At 40.1% G+C, this 19,505-nt stretch overlaps 1 protein-coding gene across 2 annotated transcripts; it reads left to right on the plus strand.

Moving 5' to 3' along the window:
- The first annotated feature begins 196 nt into the window (after positions 1-196).
- On the plus strand, positions 197-17,283 carry CCNK (cyclin K). Of its 2 annotated transcripts, XM_044436444.1 has the most exons (12): positions 197-340; positions 1,488-1,756; positions 3,331-3,412; positions 5,037-5,168; positions 5,495-5,563; positions 7,071-7,176; positions 8,604-8,661; positions 9,938-10,107; positions 10,302-10,567; positions 11,907-11,940; positions 12,578-12,649; positions 15,970-17,283. In XM_044436444.1, exons 2-12 carry the CDS (start codon positions 1,560-1,562, stop codon positions 16,590-16,592), a joined length of 1,809 nt encoding a protein of 602 aa, XP_044292379.1. In that variant the 5' UTR covers positions 197-340; positions 1,488-1,559; the 3' UTR covers positions 16,593-17,283. The 2 variants fall into 2 exon arrangements, with proteins under 2 accessions (XP_044292379.1, XP_044292380.1); XM_044436445.1 differs by lacking the exon at positions 5,495-5,563.
- The last annotated feature ends 2,222 nt before the right edge of the window (positions 17,284-19,505 follow it).

The following is a 19,505-nucleotide window of genomic DNA, read 5'->3' on the forward strand; positions in this document are numbered from 1 at the left end:
AGAGATCATTGGTTGGAGTGTCCGCCTTCATTTCTTTGTTGTGGCCCTCCTATTGGCCGGTGGCATCAGAATTGCTTTTTCAGGCAAAAGCGCCTAAGACACGAACTAGCCTTCTTTCTCACGCAGGCGCGTGTGAGAAGGAGGCGGGGCGAAGAGTAGAGGCCGAGAGCTTGGATTCGTGGGGCGGCCTAAACGTGCTGGCTCGTGCACGGCTGTCCGCTCTCGCGCGCCGGCGCAAAGACGTCAGCAACGGCTTTACCCGAGCTTTTCCAAGATGGCGCTGCGCAGGAGGTGTTGTTGACGGTTTGACGCGTTTGGGGGCTTCGTCGCGACTGTTTCTGTGAGTGGCTCGAGCGGGATGGGGGACGACCTGAGATGGTTGAGAGGCACTTCTTACTCCGAATTCTATGGGACGCAAGATGGGGAGGCCTTTGATCAGGAGGCGGCAGCTTTGTGAATTGGACGGGGGCGCCGAGATGGTTTATGGGGAGTGTTCTCACTTATCAGAAATGTAGGGTAGAAATTGAACAATACGCTATTTGGTGGCTGGGTATGGGATATTGTGTTTCAGTTCTTGTATTTATGTCCGCCTTTTTCTTGCAAGGGACCAAAATCAACTTACACAATCCTTTTTCTGTCTATTTTTCACTGGCAAACTTGTGAGGTAAGTCAGGCTGAGAGTCTATGATTGACCAAAGTCAGCTAGCGAGCTTCGTGCTCGAACAGAGACTAAAACCTGGATCCTTGGGTCCTGGTTCAACACTCTAATTGCTACAGCACGCACCCTCTCAGGCTTAGAATTGTTTGACAAGTGTGTGCTCTCCCTCTCTGGGTAATTTTATTCTGTATGCCATTCTGTGGGAGAGCACAGAGAGTTGGTGGCAGTGCTTCAACACTTAATATGGTTGGTGGTGTGACCAGAGGTCGAATCAGAACCCCTGTAATACTTCTTCCAGTAAATAAAGGAACAAGTCCCATATTCTGTGTTAAGGTCAAAGGTTTTAGAAAAATGGAAGGCTTTAAGGTGCTCCCTAATTTCTCTTGATACTGATGCAAAGGGCTGGCTGGCTGGCAGTGAGTAGGCTCTGCTGCCACAGAAAGAAGTGTTTGTTTGGCACTAAGGAAATGTGTGGCACAATAGTATTTAATGATGTGTTAGCTTCCTTGTGTGATGCAAAAATTCAAAAGGGTAAAGGGTGTTAAATGTACAATACAAGAATAAAGAGAGCAAGTATAGGATTAAGACTGGCTTTCTGAGTGATAGATGTTAATGCACATAAATGCCAGAAAACTTGCTATTCTAATTGAAAGTCTGTTTGTATTTTTTGGTCTTGCGAAGGTCACTTCTCTACCCCACTGTAATACTTTTCTTCATTTTGAACATGATAGAGAAGATAAAATAATAAAAAGGGTTCTGTTTATTCATTTGCTTTGTTGACATGTATAACATTGCTATGTCATCCTTAACCAATATTTCTTTTCTTCAGAGGTTCTAAAGGCACTATTTGAAAAGTGCACCTTTGAAAACCTGTCAAACAAGAACCATTTTGCATCAATAAATGAAGGAAAACAAAGAAAATTCCAGCCCTTCTGTAGCTTTGGCAAACCTGGACCACACAAAACCATGCTGGTACTGGGATAAGAAAGACTTGGCACATACACCATCACAGTTAGAAGGACTTGATCCAGCAACTGAGGCAAGGTACCGGAGGGAAGGTGCCCGATTCATATTTGATGTAGGAACCCGTTTAGGACTGTATCCTTTGAGTTTTCTGTGTTGCGCAGTTAATTTAATTCCTCACATTTGAATTAAAATTGTTTTTGCGTAATATCCAAATCCTGTTAGTGTTCTCAAATTAACCATTAATCGTACTTAAAAGTTTAGTAACTAGAAACTATCAAATCATCCACTTTTACTTTTTCCTTCTTGATTTTAACCAGAAATTGAATTATTCATTTTTACAGTGACCAAGACTCATACTGCTTTAAGCTGTTTTTTAAAAATTTTAGTTCATAATGTTTTAACTAAATTGGAACTACTTTAGGTGTGTTTTCAAATGAATAACACCATATATTCTTAAACTAGCAAAGGAATATAGTGATAAATATACAGTTTTGAGCATACTAATATATCTTGCAAATTACTTGACTGATGAAATGAAACCTTATTTTAAGTCTGTTTTTCAACAATTATGCATTCTTCGCTCTTCTTATTCACAATCATTGACAGTCAATTTCAATACCATTGATATGCATTATAAACAAGGTGGTTCACAATCCCTATTTACTCCTTAACTCTCATGTATGAAGTCATAAGGTAAAAATGGTATATCCACTATTTATGTTCTGTAACCATATAACTATATGTATGTGGGACTTTTCCTATATGTATTGGAAACTTTGATTTTCCAGGAGTCATGATAAGGCACAGTCCCATATCTCATGTGCTTACTTATGAGGAGGTTATCTAGTGAACAAGATTAATGAAATAGGTATTTTAGAATGTAATTGTATTGTCCATTTCCAACATCTTATCTATGGTAATCCAGCGAAGCATTTATAGGATGTGAGCTAAGAGTACTTTTCCCTTTCCCCTCAATCCTTGAACTATGATCTCATGTAATATAGCTCATTCTCAGAAACAAAAGAAAGAAAAGAAACTTACAGACAACAGTGGCTCTACAACATTGGTACTTTCTGCCAGAAATGAAATTCCAACTGTGTAATCAGCAGAAGTAGGCATGGGATAGAAGGGTAGTTAATTCCTTAGTCCATTCTGTGCAGAAACTGTAAAAGCGCTGAGTTGGAGATGGTCAGTGATTACCTTGTGCTTATGTGAATAAAGTGATTTAAATATGATTAAATGGTATAGCATGTATCAGGGTATGAGCTTGGCTTGTTTCAAAGTAACTTATTGAATGGCAACCTCAGTTGCCCAAAATTTTGGGGGCTGAAACAAAGCTCAGCCTTAACTAAGTAACACGTTCTATCATAAATCATAAGCTGCTTACAACCTGATTATCTCATTGCGTGGAAAAAGACCTGCTGAGTTCATTTATTTCCAAACCATTGTGCATAGAAGTGTAAGTTGAGTGTGCAGGTCTTCATGCTTACTATTTTAGTAATATATTTCTTTTATTCATTATATTACTGTTTGCAACCATACTATAAAGTTATGTGGGCAGTTCACAATCAAATACAACAGTAAAATGCAATGCATAATAATACATTGAATACACCATTTTGATATGTTATCCATTTCCATTTGACGTTAACAATTATAGCTGAGTTTAAACTAAGTTCTGTTTATATCCTTATCCTGTGATTCAGACATTATGATACACTAGCAACTGGAATAATATACTTTCATCGATTCTATATGTTTCATTCCTTCAAACAGTTTCCAAGATATGTAAGTATAAACCTGTTGCCTTTGTTTTAAGTCATTGGTATTAAAGGAAGTAGTATTACTAATTCTGTAGCATCAGTCTATATTGTGTTTGACAAAGACTAGAAGCCAGGTCCCAGTGCTAGGGGCTTAAAATCTAGAAACCATGGGGAAGAATATGTAATTCCAATTGCATATTTTTAGGATTCATTGAAGTAGAATGTGTGTATAGTACAGAAAGCTTTAATAGAAAATGTAAATGTAGGATGGGAAGTATATTATTCGGCATCAGTTCAGTTTCCTATGGTGAAATCAGGCAATAATTGTATTCAGATGCTATGATATGCCAAAGTTCTGAAGAATCTATATTTACTTTGAATGTGCTGATGTATATGGCCCATTTGCTCTTACTTGGCTCTTCCTGCCTGTGGGAACATCTACACAAACCAAGAATCAAAAGCTTACCATATTGTAAAATATGACTCCTAGCCTATTGCTTTTGTAAACCAAGAACAGGCACTTGTTTGTGATCTTGGCTAAGAGCAAGCCAAGAATCTTAGCCTGAATGACATGCTAAGCTTTTGATTCTTGCTTACTTAGCGGTACCTGCTGGTAGAGAAGAGGACGGTAGAAACAAATCAGCTGCATGCAGCAATACACAGCCCTTTTAGAGAAAGCCAGAATTCCCCAGAATGCTTAACTTGGGCATCAGGAAATTGTCAATTTGTTCTTGATGTGGTAATCTATTGCATTATATGGTTCATTGTACAAATAAAAATATACCAGTATTTTATTTATTTTAAGTATTTCTTGGTCACCCTTCAGTAGAGAGGCTCTCCCAAGGTTGTATGTAACAATCAAACATATAAAACTGTTACTCTTATTTTGTGTTTTTACTGCTTTTTAATGCTGTAACACAAATCGAATGATAAGACAAATGTGTGATAAACTGGCTGTCATTACACTTCAGTGCCAGTAGGTGGGGCAAAGAGATTTCTGTAACCTGAGAGGCTAGAATCTCTACAGGATCAGGTTTTTAGAAATAGCAAACTAGATGGAACTTTAGCCTGATCCAACAAAGTATGCTTCAGTCCTGAGGTTTAAGGGCCACCTGGGTGCAGCTGCTGTACTGTCAGTGGATGGAAAATGGGGATTGCTTGAGGAAAAGGCTGTTTCTCAGACCCAGAGGTCGACCATTGTGGGAAGGATCTGTACCTCCATGGAAGAGCACAAGTTCTACATGCAGTAGATCTGCAGTGTTTTCTGGTGGGGTGGGAAAGACTCCTGCCAAAACTCCTGGTGAGCTGCTGCCAGTTAGAAGCAATGATGCTGGGCTTAGATGGACAAATTGTCTGACTCTGTATACTGAGAAGTAAGGAGGCTGAAGGATTGTTCCCTTTATGTATTTGAACTACCCTTCTAGCATGAGCACTGATCTGATCAAACTGTTTTCGGCAGCTTTCCAAACTACTGGCAATAATTATATTTTACAGTAAATTATGAAATGCTAAGTGTGTATTCTTTCCATGTTATGAATGAACTGTATGTTTTATATAAATATAATTAAATTTTTAGAATAATTGACTAGTTTATTTCTTCAAGTTCTCCATCAAGACAACTTTCTAAAGCTGCTGTTGTTGTTTGATAGGTGACTGGGGCTTGCTGTCTCTTCCTAGCAGGGAAAGTTGAGGAAACACCCAAAAAATGTAAAGATATCATCAAAACAGCCCGTAATTTACTAAATGATGTGCAGTTTGGACAGTTTGGGGATGATCCAAAGGTAAACTGACAAGTAGCAATGATTCTTCTGCTTAAAATTGTTACGGTGCAACCCTGATAGTATTAACTGTAGATGTTTGTCGGTAGACCATGTGATTTCAGCGATGGTCTTGGTGTAAAACAATTTAAATCAGAAGTAAGCCTGAGACAGAAAACTTGAATTGTTTTGTATAAAATATCTAAATCTTACTATTTCAGTAGTTATCAGCTGAAGGACAGTTCAGTGGTTAGGTTCATTTAGAAATTTTTTTCACGTTATGTTGTTTTGAAAGGCAATGTATACTGCAGTGTTTGTTGTTCTCCTGTTGCATTTGCCTGTCTTTTCAGCAAAGAAATAATCCACTGCACAGGGGAAGCAGTGAAACTGGCCACACAGAGTGCAGCCATATGCATACAGTAAGCAAATTGGAAAAAATAAAAATTTGTCACTTGTTTGTTTATAGTATTTGTAGGCAGTTTCTAATTTTCAGTCTTCAGACAACTTAGTCACAAAGGTAATCATTACAAAATTAACAAATGTTAGAAAACCGGAAGGTTGACATGGTCAAATTATTTCTTTGGCTTGTCTCTACAAAATTTGTTTAACAAGGTGTATGTGATACTAGACTGTCACATATTGTCTGTCGGTGGCTCTGGGTGTCTAGAAGTATCTGAATACTTTGTGAGCAATTCCTTAGAAAGCTTATTGTGTTTATATGTTCTGGTGAGAATTGCTGTAGACCTAAAGCAACTGAACAACCATCTGAGAGGGATGGTTTAGCTTAGTGTCCTGCACTGAGCAGGAGGCTGGTCCTAATGGCCCTCTGGCTTCTTTCAACTCTAGTATTTTATGATTCTGTGATTAAAGCTTTCGATAGCCTTTGAGAATCCAGATAACCAGCCTGAAGAGTAACCAGCACTTTGCTGAGATATTGATTCCTGAAGATGTGCTCCATCCAAGACCACATAAATTTTGCTATAGGCTGTAAGCTCCTGTCAGTTTGTTGGCTGCAGTATTAAAAGAATGTATGTACAACACCAATCCTGCCATCTTATTATAGCCATAGATGGCTGACTTACTCATATTTTGTGAGGTGGTACTACAAGAAATGACAAACTGAAAGAAGCTGTTCACATAAGCTTGCAGAAAAAAATAAAGTAGTTTTATATAGATACCACTAACATCCAAATGATGTCTTCATCATAGAGATTTTGTTTCGATTATTGAAAGTCATTGTTGAAATAACAGAAAGCAAACAGCTTTATTTCTTTCCTAGAAATTAGCATTTGACTGCAAGTGTGTGTAGTTTTACTCTTTGCCCAGAATTGACAGCAATACTAAGTATTTCCTTCTAGCCTAAAATGTGGTTGTTCAGCAGATTCAGCAATTGGTTTTCCTGTGGGGCCGTATTGTGGAGGCAGTGAAAAGCAGCCACCTCACTGCTCACACCTCACCTCTTTTTCTTCCCTATTTTGCCCTTGCTGTCACTTTCCCATCAGGCCAAAAGGATCTTTTTCCAAAAGGGGAAACTGGAAAAATATGGGGCTTAAGTGTAACAATGTCAGTTTGTGCAGTCCTGTTATTTTTATTATTATTGGGTAGCTTTTAGGCTACAGTAACATCAACTGTAGGATATGGAGAGAAAACTGAAGTGTTCTGGTCATCCACTGTTGAGTTAAGTGGTAATTGTTATTGCTGAATATGTTGCACAACCAAAAAATGCAGGTGCTTATATGCATTTAATTTTATTTAGAAGGTGCAAGAATGGTCAGCTCATAAAAAAATACTTGAGGCTGCTTCATGCCTGATGTAAATAACTGTAGATACAGTATTATTGTGTAATGCTATCTAGAACTCTGATATATAAAAATAATTAGCTGATATTTTGAAGTAACATAGGCCTTGCTCTCTTGTGATATTTAGGAAGAAGTTATGGTTTTAGAGAGGATTTTATTGCAGACAATAAAATTTGATTTGCAAGTAGAGCACCCTTACCAGTTCTTGCTTAAATACGCCAAGCAACTTAAAGGTAAGGAAATAAATGTTCACTACTGAATGTTTGCATGTATTTATTCAGTTAACAATTTTTGTAGCTGTCTTAGCCAATTTAATCTGCAAGAATTTAAAACAGTGACATATATATATATATATATATAGAGAGAGAGAGAGAGAGAGAGAGAGAGAGAGATTGGTTAGTCTAGTTTGTATGTAAGTTTTAGGATATATGACAGAAGCTGAGTTTATACTTGTTGCAGTCTTTGTCTGAATTTATTTGCACAACTAGTTTGTTAAGAGCTGAACTCAGTCTTCTTTGCCTTTTCTGTGCACAAAAACTATGGGAAAGAGCATGAAAAGTTTTTCATGCATGTGATTGATTGTGTGCATCTTTAGAAGCCACAGGAAATCATGATTTCCAAGGAAGAGACATTGCATTCTCCTTGGAAGAAGTAACATGTCTTGCATTTTAGAAACTAGTTAGATTCAGCCCAAGTCAAAGCAGCAGAAAGGGCACTTTGTGGAGAGCCCTCGTCAGAAACTTTAAATTTGCAGGGTAGCTGCTTGGTGGCAAAGATGCAGGGCTCTGAGATTACTTACTACTTATCTGCTGGTTGCCTGTAATTTTTTTTAGAGACTTTAAGTACACAGTCTATTAAAGTGGAACCTAGAATTAAATACTTGAGTAAATAGTCGCTCATCCCCCTGGAGGTTAGTGTTACTCAGTTTGGGGCAAGCGTATGAACCAGCTTTTTCTGTGATGTTCTGATACCTGCTGAGCCTGTAAGTTAGAAAACTGCATACAATTTGTAAGCTACAGTCCTATGTATGCTTCTGAGTAAGCCCCATTGACAGATTCTGAACGGAAGCTAAAAAGTGTGGCTGTCAGCTTTCTACCTATCAAGCCCTCTCTACCAGCCTTTCCCTGGGGAAAGGCCAGATGAGGAGAAAAGTGCAGCCCATTGGTCTCTTCAGTTTAAAGGCTCATGAAGCACCTTTAGGTAGCAGGAACCAGCACTTACTTCCTTTGTCGCCTTCTTTCCAAGGGGAAGAATGCCGCTTCCATCCTTTCAGGCTGCTTTCTTTACACCAGAATAGGAAAGGCCAGTGAGGACATGGGCTGCCAATTTGACTGTGCATGGCCAAGGCTGTTCTTGACAATGCAGGTGCCAAACAATGCTCAGTCTTACTACTAAACTTTGCAGATGGACAGGGGACAGGGTTCACGGTGAAAGTGCCTATACTACCTTTGTCCATCTCTCCAGCTTCAAAGCAGAGAAGAACCTGGGCTACTCATCAGACTTTTCAGTCAGTCTTGCCAACATCACCATTGAAGTGTGTCCACTGACATACCTCACTCAGGCTTCTGTGGATGCTTACTCAGAAGTGCGTTACACATCCGATAACTACAAGATTGTTTATCATTTTAATGCAGTAATACTATTTCTCCCATTTCAATAGGCGATAAGAACAAAATTCAAAAACTGGTTCAAATGGCGTGGACATTTGTCAACGACAGGTAAAAATCTCTGCAGTCTTAGTCTAATTCTTGCTTTATAATGCTGTTTGAGCTGGTCATTTTCTTGTCTGATATTTCCAGAAGATTTTTAAAAATCATTCAGATTTATTTGCCACACATCTCACAAACTTGGCCAAAGAGTGCTTAAGTGTGTTGGAAGCTGGCAAGAATTATGTATCAGTGTGTGTAGTGGGTAGAGTTGGAACTGGAAATGGGGGCACTAGAATCAGTGCTTGAATGCAGTAAAGGGCTAGAAGAATGTAATAAGCCTCAGCTCAGTCTGGACAAGATGAAGGCACTGCTTGTGAATGTTGACCTGCCAGAGTAAATGATACTCATTCTGTTCTGTAAAGGCGTGCTTTCCCCCTAAGGATCAGATGGAGGTTGTCACTGATTGATCTTCATTGCTGGGAGCACAAGTGGCACAGAGCCCCTTCTTCCAGCATAAGCTGATACACCAACTATGACCTTATGTGGACAGGAATAGTCGTAGTAACAGCACATGTGTACTTTTACAGAGTATTGTCTATCAGCCTACCTTTTAAAACTGCTGAAATCCTCAATTAATTCAGAACATTGTTGCATCAAAATTAAATTTGAATGCATTCTTGGTCATTGTTTTGTGCTAAATCAGAAGTCTTTGTGCTGCTAAGTCTCATTTTACAGTACCTGGTAGAAGTTAAGCAAAAGTAAAACCTTTCGTCTTTCTGGGGATCAGAGAATTCAAAATTCTGATGCACCTTAATTATGTTCCTAATTAAGCTGCTGTAGAAGATTGCAAGAAAGAACTGAGATGAGTTCAGTCTGCTTGCCCAATATCAAAGTATCTTTTTTCTAACACATTCCATGTCAGTAAATATTTTTCTTGAGACTCTTAAGATAGCCTGTTACATTGATTGTGATCCCATATGTAAGTTTGGTAACATCTGAATCACCCCATGTGTCAAAAGCTGAGTTAATGCATTTCTTTGAGCAAATTATTCAATCCCTAATTTGACACAAAGCCAAATGCATTTTGTATTGATCCCATACTTTGCTAGATTACTGAAAATAGGGTTGTTTATAAGCACTAAACTAACCTTTTACAATTTTGATATGAGGTTGTTTGATCTGTTCGGGTCATATCATGAATTTGCTTCCTTACTGCATTTTGATGCCAGCTTTCTGATTAATCATTCAAGCTGGTTTTTATTTCATAAATCATTCAAGCTGGTTTTTATTTCATAATCACCAATTAATAATACAGAAATCTCTGAATTTTGGTTTGCTTTTGTAGTTTGTGCACCACATTGTCACTGCAGTGGGAACCGGAGATTATAGCTGTTGCAGTTATGTATCTGGCTGGCCGTTTGTGCAAGTTTGAGATTCAGGAGTGGACATCAAAGCCAATGTACAGGAGATGGTGGGAGCAGTTTGTGCAAGATGTACCTGTTGATGTTCTGGAAGGTACTGGAAAGAACTGCTCAAAATGTTGTCTAAAGCAAAAGTGGGAAAATGATGGAGTAATTTTAAATTTGGTGGCTTCTTAGAAGACCACACTATTTCAGGCAGAGCTTTCAAATCTGCTACATACATGCTTATTCTTTAGCTGTCTGTTCGTATGTTTAACTTCTGGTCTTTCATTCTTCTCATTGTAAAAGACATATGTCATCAGATCTTGGATCTGTACTCACAAGGGAAGCAACAGATGCCTCATCATACCCCGCATCAGCTGCAGCAGCCTCCTTCACTTCAGTCTACACCTCAGGTGCCTCCACCACAGCAGTCTCAGAGTTCAGAGCCGTCACAGCCGCAGCAGCCCAAAGAGTCTCAGCCAGCTGGACAGCAGCCGCAGCAACCGCAAGCACAACAGTCCAAGAAACCTTCTCCTCAGTCAAGTCCTCCCCGGCAAGCCAAACGACCTGTGGTAAGAATAACAGAAACAATATGATTTTGCAAAGCAGCGGACATCTTGACCCATGTTATTTCTGGGTTAACTTCACTTACTGCTTATAAAAGCACCTATTGTACTAGGTGCTGTACATGAATAAAATAGAGCTCTCTGCATCCTAGGCAGGCATGAAACAAATGGAAAGGAATATGAGCATTACTAATATTGAATTGTGAACCACCCGGAGAGGTTTGACTATTGGGATGTAGAAATAAAATTTCCAAAAATTAGTATAATTCCTCCCCAGATATGCAGTTGATCAGGTGTCTAGCTGGTCAAATTAGACTAGAAATTCTGACATTTGAAATAGAGGAACTATTTTTGTTAATTATTAGTTCTATTAAATGGCTATACATTTTTGTGCATTAAAGTTTTTACATGAATTTATTGCATGTTTTGTATTTTAATATTTGTGAACCACCCAGCAAGCTTTGAGCTATTGGGCTGTGTACATGGGATCAACAGGGACTTCCAGTGGTATCTACAAAGCTTTCTATTTCCTGTTACCTTCCCAAAAAATAAATAAATAAAACTTGGAAATGTTAGGGGAATGTTTCTAGCCCCTCTAATTATTTTTCTCCTTCTATGTCTTTGCCTTGCCATTTCACTCCCTCCCAGCCACTGGACTCATCCCATGGCTCTCCCCACCCTACCTCATTAGCTCACTTTTGATTACTCCCTTGGCAGCCATTATGTGACTGCCCACATCCTCTGGGAATCATTTTGTAGTGGTGCCCAGAGAAGCTTCTCAAATTTCTAAATGTGCCTATAGGTCCAAAAATGTGCTGGTAATTTATATCCTAAACATTTGATTAGCCAAGGCCAAGAGCAGCCTCACCTAGTACAGTTGCTTACCTTATTTTGATTGTACTTTTTAATCCTGCTATTTCATATTGGTTCTTAATCATAGATACCTGTACCATTCTGTAGCAATTTCCCGACTTGTTCTCTGTGCTGTTGACCTACTTTGGGCAGGAACCTTACGGAACATAAAATCGTCTTAATATTTTTGCTCTAAAAGCAATCTTCCTGTTTATAATAGGTCAAAACTTTTGTCTGGACAGCCTTTGACTAGACTTCTGTTATATGCCTGCTATGACATTGCCTTAAAATTGCATAGAGGCAATGAAATAGAAATAGAATAAAAGAATGCTATTAAATTTAAACTATGGACAGAGTATCAAGTTGAAAGACCTTGGCTACATATTATGAGAAGTGTCAGTGGTGCTGTATTCTTATACATATCAAGCATGTAAATCCCACTACCAAGTGTGATTTGGGTGTTTAATTTGCACACTGCTTCCCTCTTTAACAGGCTGTGTCCCCAAAGGATGAAACGAAAGCTACAGGTAAAATAGGGATTTTTCTTCTGTTTATCTATTTTGTAAGATTAAATTTTATTTGAAGTATTTTTATCTTGCTCCGTCTCCATATTTTTTCTGAAGTGGTTTAAAATCAACAAATAAGACAGTTCCTGTCTTCAGGCTCACAATTTAAAATAGACATGAGGTACAAGGGAAAAGAAATGAGGAGAGGAGAGGAAAAGATTATATGGAGTTTCAGCTTGGCTGAAATTTGACTGATGGAATGGCTATCACTATCCTTTAACCTCCTGGGGGTGAAAGTCACAGTCCATCTGGAACAGGCCCTGAACAGGTCCTTTGCCTGCTCCTTTCTCCTTCCCTTTGTCACCAGATGAATTCTATCCGTTGAACTGGGAGGAAGCAAACCAGCTTGTGCAAACCCTGATGTCCCCCCTGCCTCCTCCTGTCCTGATATCTTCCTTCACCTGCTCCCCCTCCTCCCTTCTGCAAAGCAGACATAAATTGCTTACAGTGCCCTCCTGTGCATGTCCACCTAGAAGCAAGTCCCACTGAAATTTAAATTCTACAATTGTATCATTTTATGTTGAACTAAACTAATTTGATTGCTACTTTTTTGCTATGTTAATTGAAGCATTCCCTCTACATATTGATAAATTTTCAGAGGCACCACCTCCTAAGATTGCTAAGATTGAAACTTCGCATCCACCAGCTCCCCCTGCTCATCCACCACCTGGTAAGTTCTGCTGTGAGTGAGCAAGATGGTATTTGATGGGCCATAATATTTGTTCTTTATATGAAACTATATGTATATGATTTGTAAGCCAGGGTAATTTTTCCCCAAGGTCCCATGCTCTGAAGGCTGCTGCGGAGGGGAGTCTCCACTAGTCTCACACAGAACAGCAAATATTTTCCTCCATTAGTTTCTTCCCCATCATGGGCAAGCACCCATCATGGGCAAGCATATTTGGCACCCAACCAAGGTGCCAAATAGAGGAGCTTCTTCTTTTCTTTTTCTTTTTTGGAAAAAATATATGTATACAAACAAAAACAGTAAAATTTTACAATCTACACAAATCTTAAAACAAGACTAAAAACAGTTAACCATCTCCACATATCCTTAAAATTATTTTACTTATCAAGCCCTTTTTCAACTTAATTTCACAAGTTAACTTATCTTTGATAGCTGTATTTCAAACCTCTTTATACTAGTCATCTGAGAAGGAGCTTCTATCCAGTATCTCAGTGGTAAGGAGTAGCTGCAACTCTGTACGTTGACCTGTGCTGGGAGAGAGATGGGGAAGTGTGACCCTGTTGGTACTCCTAGATCTCTTAATGGCTTTCAGTGAGATTAACCAAGGTGTATTTCTGGGGCCACTGGCTGAGTTGGGAGTGGGGCTGCTAGACTGCAGTGGTTCTGGACAGCCAACTCCATGGGGAATATTGCTTGGTCCTTTGAACTCTCCAGTATGAAGTCCCTCAGGGGTCTGTCTTGTTCCCCATGCAGCATATAGCCACATGAAAGCACTGAGCGAGGTCATCTGGGAGTTTTGGAGCGCATTGTCATCAGTAGGCTGCTGACATACAGCTCTGTTTCCCCTTTTCATCATCAGTAAAGTGAGGCAGTGGATGTGCAGTATCTGGCTGCAACAATGTACTGGATGAGGTCTAACGAACTGGAGCTCAGTCCACACATGACTGAAATGCTGTTACTGAGTGGTTCTTCTAGCCAAATGGAAGGAACTCAACCTAATCTGGACAGTGTGTCACTCCTGAAGGAGCAGGTTCCTAGTCTGGGAATGCTCCTTTATCCATCTTTGTCATTTGAGGTTCCGGTGGCCTGGAGTGCCTTCTGTCAGCATGGGCTGGTGGCCCCCTAAACTAGACTATTTCCATGCATGCTACATGGGGCTGCCCTGGTTATATCTAGTGACAGTACTGCAGTTATGCAATAAGTTTTCCATGGGACTTGCCTGGGACCAACTCTGTTATCTTTTCAGCACTAGGTTAAAACTGTCCTCTGTGATGGGGAGTTTAATTAGTTTGCTGTTATATTGGAGCATTATGTCAGCTACTTAACAGTTCTTGTGCCTTTATATGACTAAGCTACTGTAGCTTTTTAAATTTGGTGTTAAATTTGGGTTTTAAGTTTTGTATTATAGTTTTTATTTATTTCATTTTATCTGTTGTTCAGCTATTGAGCAGTACAGAGATTATCACCACCACCATCATCATTATTAGTAACAACAATAATTTGCTGTATTCAGCACATTGCCCAGGAGCCCAAAACCCAAATAGCTGTTGCCACAGGATGCATTCAGAGACTAGGAATTCCACACATTTAAGTATCCAGGTACATTTAGGAAATTTCAGCCACTTCCGAATGTTAAATATATGGAGATTGGGAAGTGTTATGACTTTTTGAGAGGGCACAAACAGGCAATGTGTGGAGCAGTGAGTGGTTGTGAGAGGACAGAGCTCTGGGTGCCTACAGCCTACACTAAGCTAGGCTGCTGCACTCAGGCCCAGCAGAGGACCTAGCCTCATCACTCAGTTGCTGTTCCAGTCGGCTTCTCCTTGTGGAATATCAAAAGGGAGTTGTTGGCCTTACCTTGTCACTTCTCTGCAGTTAGTAACATGACCTGGACCAGTCCTGCTTAATCCAAACACTTAAAAATGACTTAAGTAGCAATTTGGACTTTTCAAAGTTTTATTGTCTTAAGCTGGAACTTTGTCTTTGTCACATAGGACTTGTGTCTGTTCAAGATCTTTCCCTTCCTTGACATGTTAGCTGTCCTTCTCCTGACCCTGAGATAGGACTTAAATAATTTATGATACAGCTACATGATCTAAATACTGACTGAGCTGAACTGGGATCCGCAAGAGTCTTCCAGCTCTCCACTCTCGGTCTCTCCCTCTCCCTCCCGCCTCTCTCTCTGGTTTCAAAATGAAAATGTAAGGAAATAGAATGCAGACCTGGTTACGTTAAAGAGTTGAGTTGTAAAATTAACCTTTGCCAGCATAAAGGAAAACCTGCATATAAATTGTTTATAGCAAACTTAAATTTACCCCTTTCCAAATGGGTTAATTATGCAGAATTTACTGCCGAAAGACAGGCTACTGGTATCTATTTAAGATTCTTCAAACAGCAAGTTTGTGAGCATTTTCTGAACTTTTCATGTTTTTAATCTATGTTCAGTGCTAGCAAACTGTTACAATTCTTAGGCACCCGTATTTGACTAAGAAATCGTTTTTTTCCAGCTCCACCTGTTATGTCTGTGAAATAGTTTTAACATTCCTGAAGGTATTATAGTAGGAGAGATGCAACTGAGGCTTTTTCTCAGCTCTTCTACCAAGTACAGAAAAATTCTGTAGCTCATTTTTGGACAGGTTTTAGATTGGAACAATATGAATATGCAAATTCATGATTGCCTCCTTATTCATTGAAAGGCCTTAACTAGTCATTTATTTAATTGGATGTTCCAGTTCCCATAGTGCAAGGAAAACTCAAAACAGCCTGGTCTGTCCCCTCTGTCAGCTGCTGCAATATGGTTTTGAGCTACATCTTCAGTGGCTTCATGTATCAGGTGACTTGGGCAGAGCTACCTATCTATGCCCTGTTCAGAATAAGAACTAATATATCCATTGCACTGTGTTTTCAAGGCACAGCATTTTGCCCTATGTTTTTGTTGGAAGGGGAGAGCATATTTTAATAACTTGGTATCTCCTTTTGTAATGATTTCAGTTTATTTGCTTTCATGACCAAATAAACAATTCTGTCCTGCAGCCATTTTGTATGTTTCCCTTTAATCTTACTGGAGTTTCATACACATACATAGACTAAAACAAAGGAAATCAAATCTAGACTGTGTCTTCAGATCTCTCCCTGTTGACATTGATTTATTTGGTCCTTGTTAATACAGGTAGGACTTGTGTTCCTTTTCAGACAGAGGTCTACATCTCACCAGGGAATAGAAATTGTGAAAGTATATGTTGTGCTGTTTCCCTCATTGGCATATGCAGCTGACTGAAGTGTTTGTATATTTTGTTTTTCAGAGCATAAGCCGCCTCTGACAACCACAGTTTCCATTGGAGGTGATCAGACCACAACAGTAGACTCTGTGGAGATGGCAAAAGTCCAGATTGCACCTCCTTCTCATCCAGCGCCAGTGCATCAGCCACCACCTATGCCTCACCGTCCCCCTCCCCCACCCCCACCCTCGAGTTACATAACCGGCATGTCCACTACCAATTCTTACATGTCAGGAGAAGGATATCAGAGCCTTCAATCAATGATGAAGACAGAAGCACCAACCTACGGAGCTCTGCCACCCAGCTATGGACCTCCTGCTCACTTGGCCTATCACCCCCATGTGTATCCTCCCAATCCTCCTCCTCCTGTTCCTCCTCCTCCACCAACATCATTCCCCCCACCAACAATCCCTCCTCCTGCTCCAGGATACCCACCGCCACCTACTTACAATCCGAATTTCCCACCTCCTCGGTTACCTCCTTCCCATGCTGTCCCACCTCACCCCCCTCCAGGACTGGGAATGCCACCAGCAAGCTACCCCCCTCCCACAGTGCCCCCTGGTGGGCAGCCACCAGTGCCACCCCCAATACCCCCACCTGGCATGCCGCCTGTTGCAGGACTTGGACGTGCTACTTGGATGAGATAGCGGTTGTGCACACGGTATCTTTTAATTTGGAGGAATAGTTTAATGAGTTGAGCAGCAGCTAAGGGAATAGTTTGTATACGGTAGAGACCGATGTATGAAAATCTAGAAGGCAGTGGCCTAAAATATTTACTGATCTGCTTACAGTTTAGTCAGCAGAGCTCAATACAGGCTTTAGTTTCAAGATTACAAAACTAGATAAAATCCAAAGTCTAAGTTCCTTCTAGCACTGGGTTACTTTGCACTAGTAAAAGGCCATATTGGCTTAGTTATATTGGTAAGAAAATTTGCTTCTAGAAATCAGTGCCTACTTTTTGAGTATCAGGATTAAGGTTATCATTCCATCTGAGGCAGATAAAAGACCTTTCTGGCTTTCATGACGTAACATTCCAGCAACATGCTTCTGAGCAACAGAACCAATTTTATTTTATTTAATATATATAAACACATACAACATTTGCAATCCATAGCTGATAAACATCTGTTGGTGTTTGCCTTTCTGCCATTTTTGTTTTAGAATGTACTTGAATCTTGATTTGTAAAGTATGTTTACACCTATGTATGAATTCCTTTCCTAATCATCTGTATTTTCTAAGTGTGAAAGTATGAATGTAATGGCATATGGTGATTTCCAACTTCATTTTTCTGAAAGGCTGTTTGCTGAGATGTAGCCAAATAAACCTAGGTTCTGAAATCCATTGAGTACAAAAGCATTTTTTTTAAATGTCTGAATAGATTGCCAGCTTGCCTTCAAAGGAATTTAGTAAGGAACCCATGCAACCCAAATGTTCACTTACTCAGATCTGATTGATTTGGAGTGACTAGATACAGATGAACATATGAACAGAACTCACTTCCTTGCATAGCGGGGCTACCGGGAATCTTCGTATCTTTGTGTCCAAGTATGAAGAGCTTGTGAAACTTTCAGATAAAAGAGGCAACTGTTTTGCACTGCTTGGAACAATAACCAGCTTGCTTCCAAATTGAGCTCTCCCATTAGAAAATCCAGGACCAATTTAGTACAAGAGAGCTGTAAGGAAAATGCAGGGTCAAAATCTTGCAGAAAAGTTGGGAGGCTGTTCAGAGGTGTAGTCCTATCGCTCCAGCCTTAATACATGTAAGTCTTCAATCTCAGAGGCTTATGTGCACGCTATGCCCCAAGAGAGGAGCAGTGGCCCCTCGCTTCCAGCTTTTTCTTTTATTCAGACAGCTGTTCTCAACAATCTAGAGTGCCTTAGGAGGGAAAGAGATGGGATGCCAGTAGGAATCAGCATCAATCCTTCCGGCTCTTGCCCTCCTGGCTTACCTTATTTTCTCCCCTATTCTCTCTAATTCTCAAGGGAGGCAGCCAGTATGTTTCTGTGGTATGCCAGTGGTGATGGAGCAGGATGGGAGTCCTGGTTCTGAGACAGGTCTGATCTTGGACCTAGGACTATTTGCCCTTCTCCCTTAAAAACACTGGAAGACCGTAAGATTACATCCTAAAACAGCTGTTGTAGCATACAAAATACATTAAAATATGCCAGTATTATTAAACAGGCTCCATTTAAAATTGAGAGTTTTCTAGGAGAAAGAAATAAGAGCATAAAGTCAACAAATGGGAACTTAATCTACAAATGGGGAAATGAAGGAGAAGCCTGATGACCAAATTGCTAAAAACAAGAGTTACATCCACAAGAGAACCAACTAGGAGGGCAATTAAACTTTATGACAAGTAGTTTTTGTTACTATTTAAAAGTCACTGCATGTGGTGGTATATTCTCAGGACAAGCTGTCTTTGAAGGTAACCAGTGGAGTTTTTTAAAAAATAATCTGGTGGTCATAGACAAGTTATTCTGTCAGCCTGACCTCTGTCCCAGGTAGTAACTAGGAAATACAAAGATTGGGAAAACTTCACAATGCAGTAAAAGAATTGGCAAAAGCTGTGCAAATTATGTATGAAGCCATTACAATCAGGGCCAGAGAAAGTTACTGTCGGTAACCCAGTGTAATGAGTGTGCACAGCACTTTCGAGGATAAAAATCACAGATTTGCCATTAATTGTTCCACAATTAAAGGAAAAGGGGTATCCAGAACACTGTCTAGTCCCATTTTGTTGAATGAGTTGCAGTTATTGAGTCCTAAGGATGTGGACAAGGTGCTTGGGCAAGTATGGCCCACCACCTGTATGCTTGACCATAGCTCATCATAGCTGATTACTAAGACCAAGGAAGGCATTCATACCTGGACCCAGGAGGCTGTGAAGGCCTCCCTGAGGGAAGGAGTGGTACCAGCATCTTTAAAAGGAAGCTGGGATCAAGCCATCCTTTTAAAAAGTCCAGCTTGAATGCAGGGGATGTGAATGATTATGGACCAGCTGCGAACATCCCTTTCCCGGACAAGGTGTTTGAAAGGGTGGTAGCCAAGCAGCTTCAAGCACTCTTGGAGGAAATGGATTCTCTGCATTCATTTACATTTGGTTTCAGGCCTGTTTTGGAACAAAAACTGCCTTGGTCACCCTGTAGGATGACCTTTACCAGAAGAGAGACAAGGGGAGTATGACTGGTCAACATGAATGCATCACACCAATCCGCTGTCAATTCCATAGGTTATCAGTTGAAGTCCAGGCCTGATTCACAGTGCTAACATTAACATTTAAGGCTCTGAAAGGGTTGGAGCCAGGTTGTCTTGAAGGAACATCTTCCTCCATATGTGCCTACCTGAACCCTGAGATCATCAGCAGAAGTCATTCTTGGAGAACCCTCTCCAAAGGCAGCCAGGGCGGTGGCTACTAGGGGAAGGGCCTTCTCGGTTGTAGCACCCCATCTGTAGAATCAGCTCTCAAAAGAGGTGCACCTGGCACCCACTCTTTGCTCCTTTCAGCAGCAGGTGAAAACCTTTTAACTTTCCCAATATTTTAATAGTTAAATTTTTATC

Source organism: Varanus komodoensis, unplaced genomic scaffold, assembly GCF_004798865.1.
Source record: "Varanus komodoensis strain SLA01 unplaced genomic scaffold, ASM479886v1 scaffold3, whole genome shotgun sequence".
NCBI classification, from domain to species: Eukaryota; Metazoa; Chordata; class Lepidosauria; order Squamata; family Varanidae; genus Varanus; species Varanus komodoensis.

What these genes read in the sequence shown, in the direction of transcription:
- CCNK (XM_044436444.1), top strand. Translation starts at nt 1,560, where the DNA reads ATGAAGGAAAACAAAGAAAATTCCAGCCCTTCTGTAGCTTTGGCAAAC. An exon ending in TGGACATTTGTCAACGACAG is followed by an intron (nt 8,662 to 9,937) that starts GTAAAAATCTCT and finishes TTGCTTTTGTAG; the next exon opens with TTTGTGCACCACATTGTCAC. An exon ending in GGCAAGCCAAACGACCTGTG is followed by an intron (nt 10,568 to 11,906) that starts GTAAGAATAACA and finishes CCTCTTTAACAG; the next exon opens with GCTGTGTCCCCAAAGGATGA.